The sequence below is a fragment of the Giraffa tippelskirchi genome, chromosome 7 (assembly GCF_054371585.1).
Source record: "Giraffa tippelskirchi isolate mGirTip1 chromosome 7, T2T-mGirTip1v1.2.pri, whole genome shotgun sequence".
In the NCBI taxonomy this organism is placed as follows: domain Eukaryota; kingdom Metazoa; phylum Chordata; class Mammalia; order Artiodactyla; family Giraffidae; genus Giraffa; species Giraffa tippelskirchi.
Genome location: NC_137281.1, coordinates 6,008,962 through 6,035,337, shown reverse-complemented (window position 1 = coordinate 6,035,337; position 26,376 = coordinate 6,008,962). Strand labels below are relative to the sequence as shown.

The window sequence follows — 26,376 nt, the reverse complement described above, 5'->3', positions numbered from 1 at the left end:
AACAAGGAAGGCCATGCTCAGATGTATTTCTTCAGTCTGTCTCTTTCCCAGGAATTATTGCAGAATTATTGCAGAAATGGCCCAGAGAGGAGGGAGTTGTTTGTGTTTCCCCAATGAATCAATGTCACTGCCGCCATAATCAGCACTCAAACCCAGGGCTCCTGCTCTAAAGTCAGTACTTTCAAAAAAAAAAAAAGTGTGTGTGTGAGGAATAGGTTCAAGAGAGGTGAAATTGATGTGAACATTTTATCAATGACATCAAACAAGTTCATCTCTAAGCTCTTTGGAGGACACAAAGGTCTGCTTGGTAAGGATTGGTTGTCAAGGAGGAGATGGGTGGGGGAGGGATGGATTGGGAGTTTGGGATTAGCAGATGCAAACTATTATAATGCAGAATGGATAAATGACAAGGTCCTACTGTGTAGCACAGGGAAATATATTCAGTATCTTGTGATAAATCATAAAGGAAAAGCATATGAAAGAGAATATACATATTTATACATATATATGTATAACTGAATCTCTTTGCTGTACAGCAGAAACATTAAATCAGCTATACGTCAATTAAAAAAAAAAGATTGCAGAGCTAGGCTGTGCAGGGTTGGCATAGCAGCTCTACAAGGCCGTCAGGGAACTAGGCTTCTTGAATTGTTCTACTAAAGCATCCTTAAGTGAACATCAACCATGAGTGGCTTTCTTCCTCATGGTTACCTCATGGTTGCCAAATTGCTGCTCTTCCTCCAGTATCACATCCATATTCTAGGAGGAAGAAGAAGGAAGTGACAAGAAGGAGGAAAGGACAGAATCAGGAAAGCAAAAACTTTCCCAAGAATCCCCAGCTCACTTCCACTAAAACAATGTCACACGGTCCCCTCTTAACTGCAAAGGAGGCCAAAGTAGTGCTTTCAGTTCAGTTCAGTCGCTCAATCGTGTCCAACTCTTTGCAACCCCATGCACTGCAGCACGCCATGCCTCCCTGTCCATCATCAGCTCCCAGAATTTACTCAAATTCATGTCCATCGAGTCTGTGATGCCATCCAACCATCTCATCCTCTGTCGTCCCCTTCTCCTTCCACCTTCAATCTTTCCCAGCATCAGAGTCTTTTCCAATGAGTCAGCTCTTCACATCAGGTGGCCAAAGGATTGGAGTTTCAGCTTCAACATCAGTCCTTCCAATGAATATTCAGGACTGATTTCCTTTAGGATGGTCTGGTTGGATCTCCTTGCAATCCAAGGGACTCTCAAGAGTCTTCTCCAACATTTCACCCATGGTGGTGTATATGTGTCAATGGTACTCTTTCAATTTGTCCACCTCTTCTTCTCCTGCCGTGTCCACATGTCTGTTCTCTATATTTATGCAAATATTGTCTTAACAGATATATATGGAATCTAAGAAAATGGTATTGATGAACTTATTTACTGAGCAGGAATATAGGGGCAGAGTAGTTCTTAAACTTTTGGATGTTAAGCTTTCAAGCCATAAAATACATTGACAATCATTCCATGCTAAATTTTACTAAGTGAAAGAAACCCATTCGAAAATGCTACAAACAGTAGGAATTTTACAATATGACGTTTTGGTGTAGGTAAATGTTCATACGTGCTCAGTTGTGTCTGAGTCTTTGTGACCCCAGGGGCTGTAGCCTGTCAGGCTCCTCTGTCCATAGATTTCCCAGGAAAGGATACTGGAGTGGGTTGCCATTTCTTCCTCCAGGGGATCTTCCTGACCCAAGGATCGAACCCGCATCACCTGGATGTCCTGCATTGGCAGGCAGATTCCTTACCACTCAGTCACCAGCGAATCTAGTAGGAAATATAGAAGAGATTAAAAAGGTCCATGGTTGCCATGGGTTTCAAAGTAGGGACTATGAATATCCTAAGTCTAGAGAACTTTCAGGACCGTGAAATAATTTGTGTTAAACTGTCGTGATGGACATATGTTATTATACATTTATGCAGAGGTATGGAAAGCGCATCCCTCAAAGAGAAACACAAGGGTAAACTAGAGAGTTTATCTATTTACTGTCCATGTAGATTCGTCAGTGGTAACAAATGCACACTCTGGTGGGGAAAGGTAAGATTGTCCACATGTGGGAACAAGAGGTATATGGGAAATGTCTATACCTTATTCTCAATTCTGCTGTGAAACTAAATCTTCTACAAAGTTGGTACTGGTGCATGCACATTGAATATTTTTTAGAATATATAATATTAAAAAAGATGAATATGCTTCCATCTTTAATTTTTCCTTCGTCATTGTACTTTAAAGATGTGAGAAAATAGAGCTCTCTAAATGGAGCAGACAACAAACTGTAGCAGATGATTCATAAAACCTAGCAAAACACACAGGAAGTAAAACAACAGCATTCTCATGTGTTAATTCATGTGTAATGTAACTTATGACAACACCGATCATTATTTCCTTGGTTGGTCATCAGATAGCATTTAGGGCATCATTTTCAAAGGCATTTGTCTCTGCCCATACACACTGTTAACCTAGCGTGTCCTGCTCAGTTCAGTTCAGTTCAGTTGCTCAGTCATGTCCGACTCTTTGTGACCCCCTGGACTGCAGCATGCCAGGCCTCCTGCTGCCCCTGGTTTATTTTCAAAGAAAGCTGAAACACCTCCAGGCTCCTGGTCTCTGAAGTTGGAGGTGCCACAGCTGCAGAGAGGTGATCACAAAGCAAATCCTTTTGTGAAAACCTGTGTCCCCAGGCTGCAGAGGGGGGTGAAAAAACCTAAGGACACAGGAGATCTTCGGGAAGAATTCTGCAAGTAAAGCCTGGCAGGAACCCAAGACCCCCAGGTGATTCCCACCAAACACTCACCCCTCCCTTCCTATCCCCCAAGCGTGCAGGCACAGGCCGTGGACCACCACACCCATCCTGGAAAGAGCCCCTCCCCAGGGAATCAGGTTGACCTTCTTTGTTTCTAGAAGTTCCCGCCCTAAATCCTCCCTTCCCGAGGTCTCAGGTGTGTCAAAGGTGAGGTTTCCCCTCAGGGCTCCTGAATGCAGGTCTTCCTCTTGCATTTTTTCAAAACCCTCATAGGCTGGGTCAAGTAGCCCAGAAGTAGGGTCCCTGCTCTCTCGTGAATTGTTCTGCGGCCTGCTCTCTGTAATGCAAAAAGGAAGGAGAGGAACCAGCCAGGAAAATCTGCAAATAGAGTAGAGCCCCAGGATGTGATTAGCATATCAGATGAGTCTTGATTACCCACTACAGATCAGGAACACAGAAAGTCAGAAAAGAGCTCAGAAAAGGGTGAGAGAAACAAGGAAACTTTTTCTTCTTTTTCACTGCAGCAGTTGCAGGTTAAACAGCTGTGTGGATGCCTTTGAAGGCATTTTCGCAAGATGCAGATGTGAGTTTGCGATGCAATATCCCCACAGAAGATGCAGAGCAGGAGAAAGAAGAGGAGGAAATGACAGCTTCTCAGGTACACGTTCTGTCCCGGGTCTGGGGCTGTGTCTGCTTTTCTTCCTGAAATGCCTGGACTGAGAACCTGCAAACCTTTAATTCTCTGCTTCTAATTTTTCTGCCTGGGGTGCTTGTTATCACCTTATTTTTTCCTTTTTTTTTTTTTTTCATAGTGAAAACCAGTTCTTCAGGTCTCCCTCATGTTCCAGAGCCTTTTCTCCATTGTCTGTGTCCCGGCTTTCTACAGAGCATGATGAATTCTCAACATGAAATAGTGACTTTCAATGTTGAATATATTCCCCTTGTGAGAGATCAACACAGGGTGTCTGAGATTCCCACTGGGATGTGGCTCAGTTTTAGGATCTTAGGGAAGTCGGGGAAATGCCGCGATGAATTCACATGTGGATGCATTTCAGCTCTTTAGAGGAGGAGCAAGAAAATGTCCTTATAAATAGAATGAACTCCGCACTCCAGAATTTTTCAGAAGTTAAAGTAGCAGAGACAATCCTCTATACCAATAAGAAAAATGTACTAATTAAATGGACTATTAAGCTTCAGATCGTGGGAGGTATATAGGAGGTGGAATTTGCAGAAAACTGACATTTTTCACGATAGATTGAGATCATGGTTTCCATAGTATTGCCAAAACTCCTGGCAGTGATAACGCATTTTTCCATGTACTTCTTACCCCGAGACCTCTGATGTTCACTGGTTCAGGTGCTTCTGTGACATTTCCAAGCTATGAAATCCATTTTTTTTTCTGTCTTGAACAAGGGTTTTGGAAAGAAGAAGTGCTGGATATGCCTATCACAGTTAATGAGGAAACATCGTATCTTCTTAGTTGCTCTTTGCTTTGAAAAATGACCACTGCCGGCTAAAACAGATGCACAATTTGAGAATTGTGAGTTAGTTTTATTTGGGGCAAAATGAGGACAGCAGCCCAGGAGACAGCACCTCAGATAACTCTGAGAGACTGCTCCAGAGAGGCAGTGGGGGAAGGTCAGTATGTTATTTTGATGAAGGAGGAGTTCAGTGCGATCAAGCACTTACTTTACAAAAGCTTTTCTGCCAGTTGTGAGGAGCTGATGTCATCATTTAATGGTTTAGTGCTTTTCTAGATATGAAGAGATGCAAGGATTGGTATCATGAAAGCAGTTCCTGAAAATGTCTGACTCTGAAAATGTCTGACTCTCTAAAGACCGGTTCCACCAGATTTTCCTGGAGCACAGAATGCCTCAATCCACCCCGAACTCCCTCGAGGGGACTGAAGTCTACGTGAATGAACCATAGGGTTCATTGTCCCCAGAGGCAGAAGGCAAACGCCCTTGTTGTTCAGTCGCTGGCAATGCTCTTGGCAAGTGCCGATTTGTAGTTGACAACACTCACGTGTGTTCAGTAGGGATGCTGGGATTTGGGAGTGGGGGTATTCGTTGCTCAAGCCCAGGTCTGATCATTTCCAGTACACTCCATGCTCACATCACAGGCATAGTCTCATCACATATCTGTATTTTCCAAAATGTTTACAAGAATCATATTAGTGCTAATCTATGTTCAACTGTGTTAAATTTTAAAATATAGCTCCATGCAAATGATACAGACTTTTCAGGAAATTAAAAAATTCAGAACCAGAGCTCTCTACTTTATTTTTTATTGTTGTATATGTCTGCACCCTAGTCTATCTTTAAAAAATAATATCATCCTCAAATATTTATGTACATTTTCAATCAGTTAAAAATTATCTTGATTTTATTGACATGACAATTTTTCCCTATTACTATTAATAAGTATATAGTCGCATTTTAGTGTATGTCTGTAGGCATGCACATGTTAATGTTGGGAGTCGTTCTGGAACTACTGCTGGGTGACAAAGTCACGGCACCACTTAAGGAGAAACTGCAAGCAGTTTCCAGGATCGGAGCCTTCTTTCCTTCCTGTTTCTATGCTTTTGTTGTGGCTAACTCTGTTTCATTCTTCGGTGGCTGGAGTTGTAGGGGCTTCCGTGATGAGGTCATGAGAGTCCAGGAAAAAGAAAAATGATCCCTTGCCCCAGAGAATCATTCCAAAAATGATTAAACCTACTGAGGCCCCTGGTTGGTGGGTCCCTAACACTCAGCCAGGGAATAAGGCCATGATCGTTTGGAAAACAAGCCCTAAGCCTATTGTGACCTGGCCTCATAAGGAAATTGTTATTGATGACTGGAAAACTTGGGTCAAGTATCAGGGAAAATTACAGAAACTAAGCCAATTGCCTTTTCCCCTCAGAATCTAAGCATAAACGGAAAAGAAATATATAAATTGCATTGTAAATAGTTTCTAGGTAAACTGCAAAAGACTTCCCCCTGCCAGAAATAGTCTTGTGGTATGTGGGTAGATGGTAAACAAGCCACTGCTGACAATGGCTGTACTATGAAAAACTTTGCCCTTAACCACCGCTATAGTACTTATTCACTGAAGCAAGACGCTGTATTTGCTGTAGTAGCAGGCTGTACAAAATAAGTAGATGGAATAATATGATTTATAGACTATGTTTTAGTAAAATAAAAATAGGTTTCGGGGTAAACATGTAACCAAAATGTGACAATAAACTAGGAAAAACCTTTTAACACATCTTAGAATCAGGGGATGTTGATCTGAATGGAAAAATATTGTAAGAATCATTACGTAGAAGATCATGTGCTATATAAATAGAGACTAAAGCAATAAAGATTATGGTCCTTGGGCCATCAAAAACTCTGTCTCCTTTCTTTTCCTTTCGCCAATGCCGTTCATCCCTTGGGGACCCCTGGACCAGCTGGAGCGGGACTCCGGCAGGTTAACATCATTTGATTGATTTTTTCTTTTTCTTTTTTGAAGATTCCCTGAAGCAGGGAATAGCTACCCACTCCAGTATTTGTGCCTTGAGAATCCCATGGACAGAGAAGCCTGGCAGGCTACAGTCCCTGGGGTTGCAAAGAGTAGGACACGACTGAGTGACTAACACTTTTCTTGTTTTTAGTATTATTTACAAATACAGAAATTTCTATAAACTTTCATTAGACTTAGCTCTGTGCATCTGTCTGTGTTTCATTAAAGTCTAGAGTGATAAACTGCAGTAAAAGTTAAGCTGTCATTTAAAGAATGTTTGTTAAAATATTTGCCAAAAGATGCAACAGCAACATTATTGATGTTAAATTATTTCTGTTGTACATTCAAGACTCTGAAAAACTGTCAGAAAGATATATAGTGTATACCGGATCGTCAAAATGATTCTTGTCGCCGAGGTTACTATCCTAACAGACTTGTAAAATCTGTAAAGCACTTAAAGTTTAAAGTTGAATATGAATTCTTTCCTTACTATTCTACTTTGTTGTTGTTCAAACATTGTCATTCACGGAGCAGAATTTTCAACATTATGGGTTCAAATAAGCTTGTTAAAAATGTGCCACACTGAGCCCACTCCAGAACATTTGGATCAGGAAGTGCTTTTTAAAAATATTTCCTGTTTCTTTTGATGGACAGTTTATCCTCTGTCAACTGAGTACAACACGCAAAAATAAATATGCCAATGTTGATCTGATTATTTTATAATTTCTCTTCCAAATCGGAATAAGTTCTGTGGTGGTTGATGGATCATATCTCATCCTCTTTCCTTGGGGTTAAAAATGTGGTAGAAAATATTACTGTGTAAAAATTATATTATTGCATAATACCAGCCACTCTCCTAAATCAAAACCATGTCTCTTGCTGGTTTCATCTTGGGTCACATTAGGAAGTCTTCCCACAGCCACATGGCATCTGTACTTTGTGTTTCAGGGACGGCTGACGTTCCAGGATGTGGCCATAGACTTCACTCAAGAGGAATGGGAATGCCTGGACCTCGGTCAGCGGGAACTGTACAGGGATGTGATGGTGGAGAACTACGGGAACCTGGCCTCCTTGGGTGAGGATAACTTCCTTTCAGAATCCCTTCTCTACCCACTGGGTTTGGTATTTGTAGAATGTCTCCTGGAATCTTCTGCTTCTTATAGTAGTTTCAGATCCCTGCTTTCTATGGGAAAATGGGTATTTATGAGTTGAGACAGAAGACTTCATGATGACTCATTATGATTCTAACTTTTCCTTGATGTATTCTGCCTCCTTCTTCTAGGTTAGTGGTAATTCTGTGGGCTTTGTGGTATAAAAGGGTGCCACTCCCCTTTTCAAATCAGATTTGTACTACTTACTTACCTTTGTCTTAGTAGGAGTTGACTAGAATCTCAAGATCTTTTCTTTATGTATTCGTTAGTGTTATAAAAGTGCTTTCAATAAAGTATTTGGGGATATAATTTTCTAGGCTATATTAACATTCAACCATGCCTTCTCTAGAATGTTAATAATGTAATAATCTAATGAGCAAGATTACAGTTGTGTCCGACTCTTTGCGACCCCATGGAATAGTCCATGGAATTCTCCAGGCCAGAATACTTGGGTGGGTAGCCATTCCCATCTCCAGAGGACCTTCCCAACCCAGGCATCAAACACAGGTCTCCCACATTGCAGGTGGCTTCTTTACCAGCTGAGCCACCAGGGAATGTTAATATAGCCTAGGAAATGATGTCCCCAAATACTTTATTTCTAGGCTGTATTAATATTCTACCATGCCTTCTCTGGGCTTCCCAGGTGGCACTAGTGGTAAAGAACCTGCCTGCCAATGCAGGAGACGTAAAAGAAGTGGGTTCAGTCCCTGGGTTGGGAAGATCTCCTGGAGGAGGACATGGCAACCCACTCCAGTATTTCTGCCTGGAGAATCCCATGGACAGAGGACCCGGTGGGTTATAGTCCATAGGGTGGCAAAGAGTCAGACATGACTAGAGTGACTTAGCACACATGCCTTCTCTTCTCACCTGAAAACATATTAGGTTGGAAACTGATGAATCTCTAGCAAAATATATATTCCTTTTCTTGATAGCAGGTCTTGTGGTCACTAAGCTGGACCTGGTCACCTTTCTGGAGCAAATGAAGACTCCCTGGGATATAAGGAAAATGGAGATGCCAGCCATATACACAGGTATGTCTGAAGGGATGGATCCGATGACTCGACGACAGGTCCAAGGATCAGTGAGGAATTCATCCTTTGTCATGTGGTTTGGGAAGATCTGCTTCAATGGAAATGATTTTAGAGAAGTCCGGGTTTCTTTCTCTGGCTGTCATGGGCGGATCAGCGGGGCGTCACCGGCCCCACTCTGTCTCTTAAATCATTCCTGAATTCCACTCCAGTGATTACTTTTCTCAATCACAGTGAGAACTGAAAGTCCCCTTTTGGCCTGTGACAACCTGCATGAATCGGTTACTATTCCATTTCTTGGGGGTCCTAGGAAAACTGCACATTTCAGAATAACTCTAAGACACGCCTATTAAAGTTTGTTTCTACCTCTGAATGGCAGTATGTGAGTGGAATTGTAGACATACTGCCAAAGTTCTAGGAATACTGGGGCCAGAGGTTTTTTTTCTGACTTCTAATTTCTAAACCACTGGAAGCTACAAATACGGTCTTATAAACTTTAAATTCAAGTAATTTCTTTACTGCATAAACCAAAACCTCCCTAAAGAGAAAGAATGCAAATCTCAGGGTTACTTCAAACTTTCTGTTTTCTTCATATGAATTCATATGAAATGTTAAGTTTATTTACCCAAATTCCTCAATGCTAAAAGACTTAAATATATTCAATTAACTCAAAGAATTTTCAAATAAATTGGCATAAGAGCTTAAAACATTTTCCATAATATTTTTAATGATTTCAAACTATTACAATTTTTAGATAATATAAAGAAATCTTTTAAAAATGTTCTTATTGGAGTATAACTGGTTTACAATGTTGTACAGCAAACAGAATCAGTTTTACGTAAATATATCTACTCTTTTTTATATTTCCTTCCCAATTAGAGCATTGATACTGTTCCCTGTGTTCCCACCATAAAGTCTCATTTCTTGTTTAATTTCTCAAGAACTACTTCTTTATTAATTAATCTTGTTATCAGCTTCCCCAGACTTTGATATATCAGTGTCATTTATGATTTTTAGATTGAAACATCTAATAGAACATGCTAAAATAAGAAGTGGGTTAAAGAGTTAGAAGGCACAGTACTCTTGCCTGGAAAATCCCATGGACAAGGCTACAGTCGATGAGGTCGCTAAGAGTCGGACACGACTGAGCGACTTCACTTCCACTTTTACCTTTCTACACTGGAGAAGGAAATGGCAACCCACTCTGATGTTCTTGCCTGGAGAATCCCGGGGACGGTGGAGCCTGGTGGGCTGCCGTCTATGGGGGTCGCACAGAGTCGGACACGACTGAAGCGACTTAGCAGCAGCAGCAGCAGCAGCAGCAGCAGTGGCATCTCCATCTAAGATGACTTAAGTCAAAAAGTCATCATTAGACTGCCCGTCTCCTCTTCATTTAGTGGTTCTTGTAGCTTTTTGTCTTGCTCCTTCCTCTACACCATACTTCATTGTCCTCTCATTCTGTCACATTTTCTGGGTTCGTGGTCTCCGTTCTGCAGGCTGTAGGATCCTAGCTCCTCTTGCTCTGGTGTCTGCCCGCTGCGGGGTGAGGTCGGTCCAGAGGCTTGCGCCCCCATCCCCTTGATGGACTTTTGATTGCTGTTACTGTGACCCGAGCCTGCCCTGGATATTGCGGGGAGCTTCCCCGTGGCTCTGTGGCTGTCCCTGCCCTGTCTGTGGTGGGGTCTGCTCCCTGGTGGGTGGAATAGAGCCCCCAGATCTGTGTCTGTGATTCTGATCTGTGGTGGAGGCAAGTGGGATTGGAGCACACCCACTGGGAGGGAAGCCGCTGAGTGTTGCTCCTCTGGGGATGTTCACCTCGGGGGGTGCTCTCTGTGTCCCCTTCATGCATTGTGCGAGCTCTCATGTGACCCTGGTCGGCACTGCTCTTGGCCCCACCTCAACCATGGGCGTGATGGCACACGGCCCTGGTGTCTCTCAGATGTTTTCACCAGGTCACCAGCATAGATCCCCTGAAGTCAGGGCCCAGGATTGCATTTGTCATGGAGCTGGACCCGCTGTGGTGCCATGGGGGCAGCTCAGACTCTGGCCTGGCCCCAGCCCCTCGTGTACATCCCCACAAAGGCTACGGCTGCTAAAGCTACACCTCCATGGCTGGGGGAGCCCTGGTTGTCCATTCAGATGCTCTGTAGGGGCAGAGCTGACAAAGTCAGTTGTGGGTGTAAAAGCATGGTTAGTGCAGCTGTGAGGAGAGGCTTCAGCTTTTCTTCCTTAACCCTGGGGCTAGCTGTGCTTTCAACTCCTTCTGTGTGTGTGGCCCACCCACAGGCGTCTGCTCCAGAGGCTGCTCCAGAGCACAGGAGTCTGCTGATGGTGGAGGAGGTGCATGGGGGGGAGGCAGCGGCTGGGGGCTCAATAGAGCCCACCCGGGTGGCGGCCCTTCCTAGTGCCAGGGGTGAGGGGCCAGCACAGGGGGAGAGGGGCTGCATTGGTGGGTCTTCGCTTTGGGCATCGCTCAGCAATGGGGCTCTGCTCTGGGGTGGTTCAGGCTTCCTCCACAAGCATCCCGTTTACAGAGCTCCTCCCTCCCTGCCATCCCCTCAGGATGTCTCCTCACAGCCCACAGCAGTGCTCTGCCGGGGTCTGCTCTCCACGCCCCACATTCCAGCACCCAGCCCTTGTCTGCAGCGGTGGACACCTTCTCAGGCTGGGTGGGCCTGAGGGGCTGGGGTCAGTACCCCGTGCACAGGTCTCACTCTGTCCTGCTGCCACAGACTTGCCGTGTTCTCTTCCCACAGAGAATGAGGTCCCCCTTCTGTCCCAACTGGGCTCACACCTGCCCCAGTGAGGGGCTTCCCTGGAGGTGGAGACCTCGTCTCTCTCCATTTCCCCCCAGGGTTGCAGGTCCCATCCCACTTCCTCTCCTCTTCCTTCTCCTTCTTCTTTCTTTGGTCCTACCTGGCTCAGCAGGAATCTTTCTTGTCCTTTTAGATTCCTAAGGGCCTCTACTAGTGTTCAGCTGTGTTCTGTGAGAATTGTTCCATTTCTGATGTATTCATGTGTTTGTGGAGAGAGATGAACTCCACGTCTGCCTAATCCTCTGGCATCTTGATCCTTGTACCCCTATTTTCTCTTAATCTTTAAGGATATTCACTGAGAATAGGAGATAAGAAAACTTTTGTTTGATATCTTTCAGCTGTGTCTTCTCAAAACACCCAGGGTTTGATGTCAAAGAATCCAAGGTTAAAAAATTTAATCCAAAAGGCAAACCTAGGAATATATGAAAGAGCTCACCTTGGAAAAGAACATTTAACGAAAGACCAGAAATATACAGGGGTATGTGAAAGACCGAGAAGATGTTTATATGGACATAAAGAAACTGAGACAGCTTCACATAATGCGGACATTACTGCCAAAAGAAATGAACAATGTGAGCCAAATTGGGGAAAACACCCATTTCGGTTATCAACGTCTGCAGAGAAGTGTATCTTTTTAAGCAAAGGCGTAAATCAATTTTTGAAACATACACGTTCTCTGAAGGGAAATGTGGAAAATCTGGAAAGTCATCCAGTCTCTACTGCAAATACTCATTCAAACCACTCTGAACACAGGCTTCGATTGCACATACATTCAAGCATGTCTGAAAACCAGAAATTTAAAAATGATGGGGAAAACTCACAATATAATCAATTTGAGGTATCTGTGAGCAAGGGGTCATTATTCTTCCACCAACAGACAGTTTCTCTCTGTTCCAAAATTTGTCATGTTGATAATAATGGAAGAGAGTTAATCCCACCATCATTGTTCAATACACACCAAGACAGGGTTAATATGGAACAACTTCTCACGTGTAACAACACGAGTCAGGCCTTAAGTAAGAGCTCCATCCCCGATAATTACAAGAATATTTACGATGGAGTGAGAAGCTATTCATGCAATGAAACTGGGTATAAAACTGAACAAGACTGTAACCCTATGAAACATCAGGGACCTCAATCTTCAGACAAGGATTCTAAAAATAGTACATGCAGGAATATCTTTTATCAAACGTCAGGCCTTCCACTAAATGAGAGTACACATACTGGAGAGAAGACTTACAGTTGTGAATATGGTGATGTTTCTAATCAGTCTTCAAACCTCACTCAACAGCAGAATATTCAGAATCCGCAGAAAATTTACAAGGGTAAGAAATGTGAGAAAGTCTTTACTAACTCATCCAGTCTAAGTAGACATAGGAAAATTCATACAGGATGGACACCTTTCAAATGTACAGAGTGTAGCAAAGCCTCTAATCAGAATTCAAAGCTTAGTCAAGATTGGCAAATCCACACTGACAAGAAACCTTATGAATGTAAGGAATGTGGAAAAGCATTTATGTCTTGCTCAAATCTTAGTCGACATCAGCGAATTCATAATGAGGAGAAGCACTATAAATGTACAAAGTGTGGCAAAGCCTTTAATCAGAACTCAAATCTTACTCAACATCAGCAAATCCATACAGAGCAGAAACCTTACAAAGGTAAGGAAAGTGGCAAAGCCATGTTTAGGTGTTCACATTTCAATCTGCATCAGCAAGTTCATGCTGGGGAGAAACCAAACAAATGTAAAGAATGTGGCAAAGTGTTTCCTTGTGGCTCATGTCTTACTCAACATCAGGTAATTCATACGCAGCAGAAATCACACAAATGTATGAAGTGTGGCAAAGCCTTTAATCAGAAGGCTAATCTTACTCAACACCAGAGAATTCATACTGGAGAGAAGCCTTATAAATGTAAGGATTGTGGCAAAGAATTTAACCAGTGTTCAGGTCTTACTTACCATCAGAGAATTCATACTGGAGAGAAGCCTTATAAATGTAAGGATTGTGGCAAAGCGTTTAGACAGCATTCATGTCTTACTAAACATCAAGTAATCCATACTGGAGAGAAATCTTATAAATGTGAAGAATGCGGAAAGGCCTTCAGTCACTACTCAACTCTTGCTAAACATCAGAGAATTCATACTGGAGAGAAGCCTTATAAATGTAAGGATTGTGGCAAAGAATTTAACCAGTGCTCAGGTCTTACTTACCATCAGAGAATTCATACTGGAGAGAAACCCTATAAATGTGCAGAATGTGGGAAATCCTTTAGTCAGAACTCAACTCTTACTCAACACCAGCGAATTCATACTGGGGAGAAGCCTTATAAATGTAAGGATTGTGGCAAAGACTTTAGCAAGCACTCAGGTCTTACTTACCATCAGAGAATTCATACTGGAGAGAAACCTTATAAATGTAAAGAATGCGGAAAAGCCTTCAGTCACCACTCAAGTCTTCTTCAACACCACCGAATTCATACTGGAGAGAAACCTTATAAATGTAAAGAATGTGGAAAAGCCTTTATCAAGAACTCACATCTAACTCAACATCAGAGAGTTCATACTGGAGAAAAACCTTATAAATGTAAGGAAAGTGGCAAAAGCTTTAATCAGAGCTCTCACCTTACTAGACATCAGAGAGCACTTCCTGGAGAGAAACCCTAGTAGTAAAATAAGTGATGGAAGAGGTTCGTCCTAAACATACACTTCAGAAAATATAAGACCATTTATTTAAGAAAGATAAGGAATGACATAAAAAAATTGTAGGAACGTATTTAACGAAAATTAAATCTAAATAAATACCAGAAATTGCACACTAGAAAAAGTGAAAGTTGCTCAGTCATGTCCAACTCTTTGCAACCCCGTGGACTGTGTCCATGGAATTCTCCAGGCCAGGATACTGGAGTGGGAGGCAGATTCTTTACCAACTGAGCTATCAGGGAAGCCCGCACACTAGAAAACATTTCATCAATCCTGTTTTTTGAAGTTCCTCTTCAGGAAAAGTACTATAAATAGTAATCCACGGTTAAAACAGATAGAAAATTGATATGTTAGTGTGGATCACAAGATGAAGGGTTGGTATTTAGAAATGTACAATTATTAGCAATATATCTTTGTTTATATTGACACGATTTGTGATTATTTGAAAACCAAAATAAATGTTATTCAACTCTCAAGTTACTCCATGCTGCTATGCTTCATTTCTAGTGTATATGCAAAGTTGTGTTTTGATGGTTGCTATCTCAAAGATGAGACAAGGCCTTCTATCCTAGAGAGAAATCATTTATATTTATTCTCCATTAGAAGATTAAGGACACAGTAATGTAACATGTACACTGAACATCTAAATGGAGGTGTTAGTCATTCATGTCAAACATCCCTATAGGTCACCATGAGATAAGTGTTCAGGGAGTAATTCCACATATTAAAGTAACATGTACATTTTCAATAGTTATGTCACTTGCTTTTTAAGGAAAATACAATGACAGTTCACTGAAATCTTGATGTGTCTTTATAATATCAACAGAAGTCATGAATATTAGTTGACATGTTTCAAATAAAGACATCTCTGATACCCTAGAAATGTATGGAAACCCTTCCCAGAAAAGTCATGTAATTAGTGTACATCTTGTTTCGTAAACGATTAGCCTCCATTTCGTAACTGTAGAAATCACAGTTTTCAGATCATTGTATCAGAGGAATGAATATCGTTGTTTATGCTTGTCATCTGTATTTTAATGAGTTACACAGTGCATTGGAAAAGGTTTTATTCTGACTATGTGTGATATTACATGTCAATAAAACTGGATGGTTTCTTGTGATAAAGTTGGTGTGTAATGAATGAGGTGTCAACCTACCGATTTGAGGCTGCAGGGAAGAATACCTAACAATAAACTCTTTGTTAGCACAGAGGGATGATATCTGTAACAATTAGTTTCCTTACTGCCTTTAAGCCTCAAATAATTGGCTATTTCCCATCATTTCTCCACTGTACTTTTCCCCCCTCTGTGTAACTGCTGGGACATTGTGAAAGTTCTAATAAGGGTCATACAGAGTACTGTTGAGAGCTTACCTGAACTGCTCCATGCTGTTTCTGCCTCAGCATCTGTCTGGGGACCAGCATCTGCAGGTCTTTGAACTCACACCAGCCAACCTGCTCTGGACGACCACCCACCTTGTGATCAGCAGTCTCGCTGAACCCCAGGGTCTACTCCACAGGGCCCCCTTCAATGACACCCTCAGAGCTCACCAGATTCCTGCTCCTCTTGGTTTGAATGGACCCCATCCACACTCAGCCTGGGGAGCCCACAGCACTTCACCCAAGGTCTCTTATAAAGGCCTGAACCCCAAGTTCTGGAGCTTTCTCTGCTTGGTCCTAAGCTTGACCTAAGAAATTCCTGCCCTAGATCTTCCCCTCCTGAGAAGTCTCAGGTGTGCTGAGTGTGAGGGCTCAAGCTCAGGGCTTCTGAGTGTGGGTCTTGGGGGAGAAACATCAGAACAAACGGAATTTGCTAAAGACTCATTTCATGGCCCCACTTCAGAGCTGCAGATTCATAACTTCTTAGAGTGGGGACCTGACCTCGAGGGGTTCCTATTCACTGAAATGGTTCAGAAAGAACCTTTTAAGTGGTGTCAGCCCGGTTTCCTATCAGGATCACGTGACCCGTGTTAAGCAATAACCTCACCGGTCCCTCCCCACAGATTTCTCTCTTGGTCCTGTGGGGGCATCAGCGTGGTTTGTAGGAAGTGCTCCAGGGGATTCTAAGGGGAGGCCTGGGTTAAGAATGCGGCTCCCGGTCTATTTGTGAGAGCTGGGGCCCAGCTTCAGTCTGAGGAGAGGCAGCAAGGTTGGTCTAACTGGATTTGGATCCGGGAAGTCCGTCAGCTCACATGGTCTGTGTTAGCAGAGGGTTAGGAGCTCTCTCTAAGGAGAGAACAATCAAGAAATAAGTTCACAGATTGGTCTCCAGGTAGGAAGTAATTGTTCCTGAATCTCTCCTGAGACAAAGGACAGGAGAGGTGGGTCTTTTCAGCTTTTCAAGGTCCTTCCGTCTGTAGGTGAAGTAGTTTGAGGTTAAAGAGCTGTGCGGATGCCTTTGAAGGTATTTTCTCAAGATGCAGAGATGTGTTTGCTGCATAACATCCCCAGAGAAGACACAGAGTGGGAGGAAGAAGAGGAGGAAATGGCAGCTTCTCAGGTACATGTCCTGTCCCGGGTCTGGGGCTCTGTCTGCTTTTCCTCCTAAAATGCTTGAACTGAGGGAACCTGCAAACCTTTAGTTCTCAGCTTCTAATTTTTCTGCCTGGGGTGTTTGTTATCAGCTTCTTATTTTCTCCTTTTCTTACCGTAGTGAGGACCGGCTCTTTAGACCACTTCTCCCTGGGGCCCCAGAACCTTGTCTCCCTTGTCTGTATCCTGGCTTTCTCTAGAGCATGATGAATCCTCAACCTGAATGAGTGACTTTCAAGTGGTGAAAATATTCCCTTTGTGAGAGATCAACACGGGGAGGCATAGGTTCTGAGATTCCCATTGGCATGTGTTTCAGTCTTGGGATCTTAGAGAAGTAGGGGAAATTGGGGATGAATTTACATGTATATGCAACTTCAGACACTTAGAACAGGATTAAGAAATTGTCCTTATGAATAGAATTACCTCAGTGCTCCAGAATTCCACAGGAAGTTTGGGGAAAAGAAGGAGAAAAGTATGAGAGACCCTTCTCTATATTGGTAGGAAGGACTCACTCTTAAGTGTAGTTTTAGGATACAGAACATGGAAGTTATATAAGAAGTGAATTTTGTATAAAACTGATATTTTTCAGGATTCAGATCACTGCTAACATTTGTCCCACTACACCTCACGTTCCCTGGTTCAGGTGCTTCTGTGATATTGCAACTGTGATGTTCCTGCTTTTTGACTTTAAGAAGGATTTTTGAAAGATTTAGTGAGGGATGGGTATAAGCTGCCAAAATTAATGTAGCAAACCGTGCCTTCTTGGTTCTGTTTGCTTTGGAAAACGAACAGTCACCTGTGTTTAGTAAGATTCTTGCATCTTGGGAATGGAGGTTTTCATCACTCAAGCCCAGGTCTGATCATTTCCATTAGTAATATACTCCGCGCTCATTTTCCAGACAGAATTCTTATCACATCTTTGTATTTTCTACAATATTTACAAGAATGTTATAACTCATGTATGTTTAACTGTTAAATCTAAAATATAATTCAACACAAATGATAGAGATTTTCAAAGGAATAAAAGATTCAGAACCAAGAGCTCTAATTTATTTTACATCATTATGTGTTTTTGCACCCTAGTGTATTTAAAAATACAGAATATTGCCACAAATAAATTATAAGATTTAAACACAGAAATCTATTCCTGATTTTATAAACATGAATAATTTTTCTCCCAACTAGTATATGTTTGTGTGCATGAAAATGTTAACAGTATACAACATTTTTTCTGTTTTTGATATTTTTGCCAGTTACCTCAACTGGTAAAACATCCATTAGAGTGGACTCTGCATTAAGTTCAATTCGGTCACTCAGTCAGGTCTCTGTTGAATTTGTTCTTTTTACATAAAATTGAGCTCACATCCATTGAAGTAAATCCAAAGCTCTACCATTTTCTGAATATTTGATCAAATATTCCAAACAATTTTGAACAGCAATATTATTGATCTAAAATTATTTATGTGGCTCATTCAAGATTAAAAAATAAAAAACTGTTAGAAAGTTATATAGTTCAGAAACAGTCAAAAGGATTGTTTTCTCTGCTTACAAATCTATTAAACCTGTAAAATCTGTAAAGCGCATAAAGTTCAATAATAACTATGAATTCTTACCTGGCTCTTTTCAGTTCAGTTCAGTTGCTCAGTTGTGTCCAACTCTTGGTGACCCCATGGATTGCAGCACATCTGACAATCACCAACTCCCGGAGCTTACGCAACCTCATGTCCATTGAGTCCATGACACCATCCAACCGGGTCAACCTTTGTTGTCCCCATTCTCCTCCCACCTTCAATCTTTCCCAGCATCAGGGTCTTTTCCAATGAGTCAGCTCTTCAAATCAGGTGGCCAAAGTATTGGAGTTTCAGCTTCAGCATCAGCCCTTTCCATGAATATTCAGGACTGATTTCCTTTAGGATGGACTGGTTTGATCTCCTTGCAGTCCAAGGGACTCTCAAGAGTCTTCTCCAGCACCACAGTTCAAAAGCATCAATTCTTTGGCACTCAGCCTTCTTTATGGTCCAACTCTTACATCCATACATGACTACTGGAAAAACCATAGCTTTGACTATACGGGCCTTCGTTGGCAAAGTGATGTCTCTGCTTTTTAACATGCTCTCTAGGTTTGTCATAGCTTTTCTTCCAAGGAGCAAGTGTCTTTTAATTTCATGGCTGCAGTCACCATCTGCAGTGATTTTGGAGTCTAAGGAAATAAAGTCTCTCACTGTTACCATTGTTGCCCTTTTATTTGTCATGAAGAGATGGGCCTGGATACCATGATCTTAGTTTTCTGAATTTTGAGTATTAAGCCAGCTTTTTCATTCTCCTCTTTCACTTTCATCAAGAGGCTCTTTAGTTCCTCTCCACTTTCTGCCTTAAGCATGGTGTCCTCTGCATATCTGAGGTTATTGATATTTCTCTTGGCAATCTTGATTCCAGCTTGAGCTTCATCCAACCCGGCATTTTGCATGATGTCATCTGCATATAAGTTAAATAAGCAGGTGACAATATACAGCCTTGATGTACTCCTTTCCCAATTTGGAACCAGTTCATTGTTCCATGTCCAGTTCTAACTGTTTCTTCTTGACCTCCATACAGATTTCTCAGGAGTCAGGTCAGGTGGTCTGGTATTCCCATCTCTTGAAGAATTTTCCACAGCTTGTTGTGATCCACACAAAGCCTTTAGCATAATCAATGAAGCAGAAGTAGATGTTTTTTGTAATCCTCTTGCTTTTTCTATGACCCAGTGGATGTTGGCAATTTGATCTCTCGTTCATCTGCCTTTTCTAAATCCAGCTTGTACCTCTGGACATTCTCAGTTCACATACTGTTGAAGCCTAGCTTGAAGAATTTTGAGCATTACCTTGCTGGCATGTAAAATGAGTGCAATTGTGCAGAAGTTTGAACATTCTTTGGCACTGATCTTCTTTGGGATTGGAATGAAAACTGACCTTTTCCAACCTGTGGCCACAGCTGAGTTTCCCAAATTTGCCGGCATATTGAGTGAAGCACTTTAACAGCATCAGCCTTTATAACTTAAAACAGCTCAGCTGGAATTCCATCACCTCCACTAGCTCTGTTTATAGTGATGCTTCCTAAGACCCACTTGCCTTCTCACTCCAGGATTTCTGGCTCTAGGTGAGTGATCACACCATGGGGGTTATCTGGTGTGATAAGATCTTTTTAGTATAGCTCATCTGTGTATTTTCGCCACCTCTCCTTAATAGTTCTGTCCAACTCTTTGTGACCCCATGGACTATATAGTCTGTTGAATTCTTGAGGCCAGAATACTGGAGTGGGTAGCCTTTCCCTTCTCCAGGGGATCTTCCCAACCCGGGGTTCGAACCTAGGTCTCCCACATTGCAGGGTTCTTTCCCAGCTGAGCCACAGGGTAAACGTGGTATAGTTCATCTGTGTATTCTCACCATCTCTCCTTATTATCTTCTGCTTCTGTTAGGTCCATGCTGTCTCTGTCCTTTACTGTGCTCATCTTTGCATGAAATGTTCCCTTGTTATCTCTCTTCCTCTTTTTTCTTTTTTGGTTAATTTTTATTTTCTATTGGAGTAGAGTTGATTTCTGTTGTGTTTGTTTTAGGTTTACAAGAACGTGATTCAGTTATACACAGATGTATATCTATTCTGTTCTTTTTTGGGGTCTTTTCCCATATAGGTTCTTTCAGCATACCCAGTTGACTTCCCTGTGCTATTTGGTAGGTCCACTGGCATTATCTATATGATAATAAGTAGTGTGTTTTTGTTAATTGCAACCTCTCAATGTCTCCCTGCCACTACATTTTTTTTTAAAAAGTCACAAGTTGGGTTTCTAAGTCTGTGAGTCTGTTTCTGTTTATAGTTACTTAATTTGTATAAATTTATAGATCCCCCCCTAAGTGATACCTCTTCTTTCATCTCTGACTCACTGAGTATGATAAATTCTCAGTCCATTCATGCTCCTAAAAATGTCACTCATTCATTCTTTTGGATGGCTGAGTGTATTCCAGTGTTTAGATGGACACGTGACTCTTCATTTCTCTATAGATGGAACTTTGGTTGATGCGCTGTCTTAGATATTGTCAATAGCGCTGCCCTGAAAATAGAGGTGCAACTATCATTTTAAATCATGATTTTCTCTGTGTCTAAGGCAAGGAGTGGGCTTGCCAGATCATGTGGTGTGTCTATATTTAGTATTTTAGGGAATTTCCATACTCTTTTCCTTGTGGTTGTACCCACTCAATTACACTACCGCCCACAATGTAGGAGGATTCTCTGTGACCCTTGCCCTCAGCAGCAATTAACCTTTGTAGACCTTTTGGAAGATGGATATTCTGCAGGGTGTGAGGTGATACCTCATTGCAGTTTCAATTAGCATTTCTCTAAAAGTAATCCTGAGCATCTTTTCATGTGTTTTATGGCCATCTGGATGTCTTCCTTGGAGAAATATCCATTTAGATCTTTGCCAATTTTTCTATTGGACTGGTAGATTTTTTGATCATGAGCTGTGTGAGCAGTTTGCATGTTGGGAGATGAACTCATTATTTAAGCATCTGTTGCAAACATTTATTTTCCCATTCTGAGGGTTTTCTTTTTCTTTCCTTTAGGGTTGCCCTTGCCGTGCAAAGGCTTTTTGGGTAATGAGATGCCTTTTTGAAGTTTTGTTTTAGTTTTAATTATTGTAAGCATAGGTTCAAAAAGAACTACTTGTGATTCATCTCAAAGTGTGTTTGACTATATTTTTCTCAAGAGGATTAGCGTAATCTTCCGTTCATTTAACTCTTTAAGCTATTTGGATTTTTTCTTCTGTAAGCAGTTAGGGAGAGATGTAAATTCTTTCACTTTCCCCTTGTTTAAGGAACCTCCTCCCTGTCCTCCATCCTGACTGTTAACAGCTTACATTGCCAGCATCAGTGTAGGAGAGTTTCTCCACCCCTCTCCTCTATTTATTGTTACCAAACCTTAAGACACAGGCCATTCTGAGCTGCGTGAGGTGATACGTTGTTGTAGTTTTGATTTTAATCTCTTTAATAATTAGCGATGTGAGCATCTTTTCATTTGCTTTATAGCCACCTGGATGTCTTCTAGATGCCTTCTGGGGAGAGATATCTGTTTAGGTCTTTGCCCTCTTCCGCTTTTTTTATTGAACAGCATGGGTTGTTTGCATGTTTGGGGGATGAATTCCTTATTTTCACCTTGGTTGTAACATTTTTTTATCCTGAGGGTTATTTTGTTTTTCCTTTAGGGTTCCCCTCCTTTTGATCTCTGGTTCCTCTGCCTTTTCTAAATCCAACTTGAACATCTGGAAGTTCTTGGTTTACACACTGTCAAAGCCTCGCTTGGGGAATTTTGAGCATTACTTTATCGGTGTGTGAGATGAGTGCAATTGTGCGGTAGTCTGAGCATTCTCTGGCATTGCCTTTCTTTCACATTGAAATGAAAACTGACCTTTTCCAGTCCTGTCGCCACTGCTGAGTTTTCCAAATTGGCATATTGAGTGCAGGACTTCAACAGCATCATCTTTGAGGATTTGAAATAGCTCAACTGGAATTCCATCACCTCCACTAGTTTGTTCCTAGTGATGCTTCCTAAGGCCCACTTGACTTCGCATTCCAGGACATCTGGCTCTAGGAGAGTGATCACACCATCGTGGTTATCTTGGTCATTAAGATCTTTTTTGTACAGTTCTTTTGTGTATTCTTGCCACCTCTTCTTAATAAATTCTGCTTCTGTTAGGTCTTTACCAGTTCTGTCCTTTATTGAGCCCATTTCTGCATGAAATATTCTCTTGGTATCTCGAATTTTCTTGAAGCGATTTCTAGTCTTTCCTATCCTATTGTTTTCCTCTATTTCTTTGCACTGATCACTGAGGAAGGGTTTCTTATCTCTCCTTGCTGTTCTTTGGAACTCTGCATTCAAATGGGTGTATCTTTCCTTTTCTCCTTTTATGTTTTTGCTTTGCAGTTTTGATTTACATTTCTATAACATTTCACAAAGGTGAAAGCTTTTCATGTGACATTTTTAATAACAGTGTGAGTAAAACCGAGCTTTGGAGATCGGCCTCGTGATCCTTTGCCCTGGCTTGACTCTTTTTCCCCGACGCACCTAGGACATTTCTTCAGGCAGCTGTTTCTTCCTTACAGCCCCTCCGTCCTGGTGAATATGAAGAGCCCTCCGCGCAGGATTTCCCGCTGTTGTACCAAAAGCGGCCACAAGGCGGCAGCATTTCATTATGCTGCACAATTATTTATTTATTTATTATGGTTAACTTTTATTTCCTATTGAAGTAGAGTTGATTTCTGTTGTGTTTATTTTAGGTTGACAGGAACTTGATTCAGTCATACATAGAGGTACATCTATTCTATTATTTTTCGGGGTCTTCTCCCATATAGGTTCTTTGAGTGTGTTCAGTAGACTTCCCTCTGCTCTTCAGTACGGAGAAGGCAATGGCACCCCACTCCAGTACTCTTGCCTGGAAAATCCCATGGACGGAGGAGCCTGGTAGGCTACAGTCCATGGGGTCGCTAAGAGTCGGACACGACTGAGCGACTTCACTTTCACTTTTCCCTTTCATGCACTGGAGAAGGAAATGGCAACCCACTCCAGTATTCTTGCCTGGAGAATCCCAGGGACGGCAGAGCCTGGTGGGCTGCCGTCTATGGGGTCGCACAGAGTCGGACACGACTGAAGCGACTTAGCAGCAGCAGCAGCAGCTCTTCAGTAGGTCCATTTGGATGATCTATCTGACAATGAGTAGTGTGTATCTGTAAACCCCAATCTCTTACTGTTTCCATTCCCCAAACTTAAAAAAAATAATAAACGAGTGTTTCTATGTCTGTGAGTCTGTCTCAGTTTATGAATTAGTTCATTTGAAGAATTTATAGATTCTCCCTGTATGTGATCCTTTGCTTTCCCTCTCTGACTGGCTTCACCCAGAATGATAAATCTCTCGGTCCATCCATGCTCCTAAAAATGACTTTTTTCTTTCGTTTCGATGGCCGAGTGTACTGCAGTGTTTACATGGACAATTTCCTCGTTATTTCTCTATTGATGGACAGTTTCATTTGTGCTCTGTCTTGGATATTGTCAACAATGCTGCCCTGAGAATAGGGGTGCAACTATGATTTTCAGCTATGATTTTCTCCCGATCTAAGACCAGGAGTGGGCTTGCCGGATCATGTGGTAAGTCTGTGTTCAGTGTACTAAGGAATCTCCATACTGCTTTCTTCTGTGGCTGCACCCACTCATTTCCATCCCCACCCACAGTGTAGGAGGATCCCGTCTTCCTCGCCCTCGCCAGCATTTCATCCTTGCAGATCTTTTGGAGGATGGCTGTTCTGAGGGGTGTGAGTGATACCTGGTGGCAGTTTGATTGGCATTTCTGTAAGAGTGGTCCTGAGCAGCTTTTCATGTGCTTTATGGACATCTGGGTGAATACGAAGAGCCGCCAGCCCAGGATTTTCCGTTGTTGTACCAAAAGCGGCCACAAGGCGGCAGCATTTCCTAATGCTTCACATTTTTTAATTTCAGTTTATTTATTTATTTACTGCTGTTAATTTTTATTTTCTGTTGAAGTAGAGTTGATTTCTGTTGTGTTGTTTTAGGTTGACAGGAACTTGATTCAGTTATCCATTGAGGTATATCTATTCTGTTCTTTTCGGAGTGTTTTCCCGTATAGGCTCCTGCAGTGCGTTTTATACTTCCCTGTGCTATTCAGGAGGTCCATTTGGATGATCTATCTGACAATAAGCAGTGTGTATCTGTTAATTCCAGATTTTTATTGTCTCCCTTCTCCAACCTTTTTTAAAAAAAAATCATGAACTTGTGTTTCTACGTTTGTGAGTCTGTTTCTGTTTATGAATTAGTTCATTTGAGGAATTCATCGATTCCCCATGCGTGTGATACTTTGCTTTCCCTCTCAGACTGGCTTCATTCAGTATTATAAAGTCTCAGTCCATTCATGCTTCTGAAAATGACGTTTTTCATTTGTCGCGATGGCTGAGTGCATTCCCGTGTTTAGATGGACAAGTTCCTCTTTAGGTCTTTATTGATGGACCCTTCGGTTGATGCTCTGTCTTGGAGATTGTCAGTAGTGCTGCCCTGAAAGTAGGGGGGCAACTATCACTTTCAATTATGATTTTCTCTGGATATAAAGCAAGGGGTGGCCTTGCCAGATCAGGTAGTAAGTCTATGTTCAGTGTTTTAAGGAATGTCCATACTGTTTTCCTTGTGGCTCCACCCGCCCATTTCCCTCCCCCGCCCACAATGTAGGAGGATTCCCTGTCCCCTCGCCCTCGCAGCGTTTAATCTTTGTGGGTCTTTTGGGGGATGGCTGTCTGAGGGGTGTGAGGTGATACCTTCTTGCGGTTTCAATTGACATTTCTGTAAGAGTGGTCCTGAGCATCTTTCCATGCGCTCTATGGCCATCTGGATGCCTTCTTTGGGAAAATGTCCGTTTAGATCTTTGCCTGTTTTCCTACTGGTTCATTGTTTTTTTGATCTTGAGCTGCGTGAGCAGTTTGCATCTTTGAAGATGAATTCTTTGTTTTTTACTTCGGTTGCAAACATTTATTTTCCCATTCTGAAGGTTGTCTTTCTTTCCTTTAGGGTTGCCCTTCCTGTGCAAAACCTTTTTAGGTTAATGAGGTGCCTTTTTTTTTAGTTTAGTTTTATTTTGAATAATTCTGAGTGTAAATCCAAAAAGAACTTGCTGTGATTTATGTTCAAGTGTGTTCTGCCTATGTTTTCCGCAAGAGATTTAGAGGAATCGTCCCTAAGTAAAACTCTTTAATCGATTCGAAGTTCCTTCATCTTCAGGGAAGGGAGAGATGTAAATTCTTTCACTTTTCACAAATTGAAGGAACCTCCACCCCATCCTCGATCGTGGCTGTTAACAACTTACATCCCAGCATCAGTGTAGGAGGGCTCCCTTTTCTCCACAACCTCTCCTGCCTTTATCGTTTTTAAGGCTTTTTGACAAAGGCCGTTCTGACCGTTATGAGCTGATACCTCTTTGTACTTTTGATTTCCATTTCTGTAACATTTCACGATGTTGAAAGCTTTTCATGTGGTATTTTTAAAAAACAATGTGAGTAAAACTGGTCTTTTGAGATCGGCCTTGTGATCATTGGCTCGGTTTTGAATTTTTCCCCCCAACCCACCGAGGACATCAGTTGAGGACGCGTGTTTCTTCCTACAGCCGCTCGGTCCTGGGGAGGAGGTGCCTCTGCAGTTTTCCCACTGTTGTTACCAAAGGCGGCCACAAGGCGGCAGCACACCTCCATGTCCCGCTGTTTTGTTGGCTAAATTGATATTTATTTTCTCTTAGAGTAGAGTTGATTGCCGTTGTTGTGCTTGTTCCGGGCTTACAGGAACTTGCTTCAGTTATACAGAGAACTCTGTCTATTCTTTTTCTGGTTTGTCCCAGGTCGGTTCTTTCAGGGTGTTCGGTAGACTTCTCTGTGTTATCCAGGAGGTCCTTGTGGATTATCTATCTGATAAATTGTAAGTATATGTTAATCCCAACCTCTTAATGTCTCCCTTCCTGTACCTGATTTTTTTTTTTTAGTAATCAAAATTGGTTTTCTAAGTCTGAGAGTCTGTTTCTCTTTATAAATTCTTTCATTCGTATGAATTTATAGATTCCTCCTGTAAATGGTATATTTCTTTCGCTCCCTGACTCACTTCACTCAGTATGATAAATTTAGCTCCGTCCATGCTGCTGACAATGATATTTTTTCGCTCTTTTTGACTGCTGAGTGATTCCCGTGTGTAGATGGGTCCGTGACTTTATTTCTCTATTGATGGACATTTTGTTTGACACTCTGCCTTCGATATAGTCAATAGCGCTGTCCTGAAAATAAGCGTACATGCACATGTCGTTTAAATGTTTTGTTTTTTCC

The 26,376-nt window shown here is 41.9% G+C and overlaps 1 protein-coding gene across 3 annotated transcripts; it reads left to right on the top strand.

The window, feature by feature from the left end:
* Positions 1–3,420: 3,420 nt before the first annotated feature.
* On the top strand, positions 3,421–13,920 carry LOC145515094 (uncharacterized). 3 transcript variants are annotated; one of them, XM_081514624.1, is made up of 4 exons: positions 3,421–3,435; positions 7,209–7,335; positions 8,347–8,442; positions 11,594–13,920. In XM_081514624.1, the coding sequence occupies exons 1-4, from the start codon at positions 3,421–3,423 to the stop codon at positions 13,918–13,920; spliced, it is 2,565 nt and encodes an 854-aa protein (XP_081370750.1). The 3 variants fall into 3 exon arrangements, with proteins under 3 accessions (XP_081370750.1, XP_081370752.1, XP_081370751.1); XM_081514626.1 differs by lacking the exon at positions 3,421–3,435 and having other exon boundaries at positions 7,203–7,335; positions 12,647–13,053; positions 13,138–13,920; XM_081514625.1 differs by lacking the exon at positions 3,421–3,435 and adding an exon at positions 8,488–8,492 and having other exon boundaries at positions 7,203–7,335; positions 12,568–13,920.
* Positions 13,921–26,376: the final 12,456 nt, after the last annotated feature.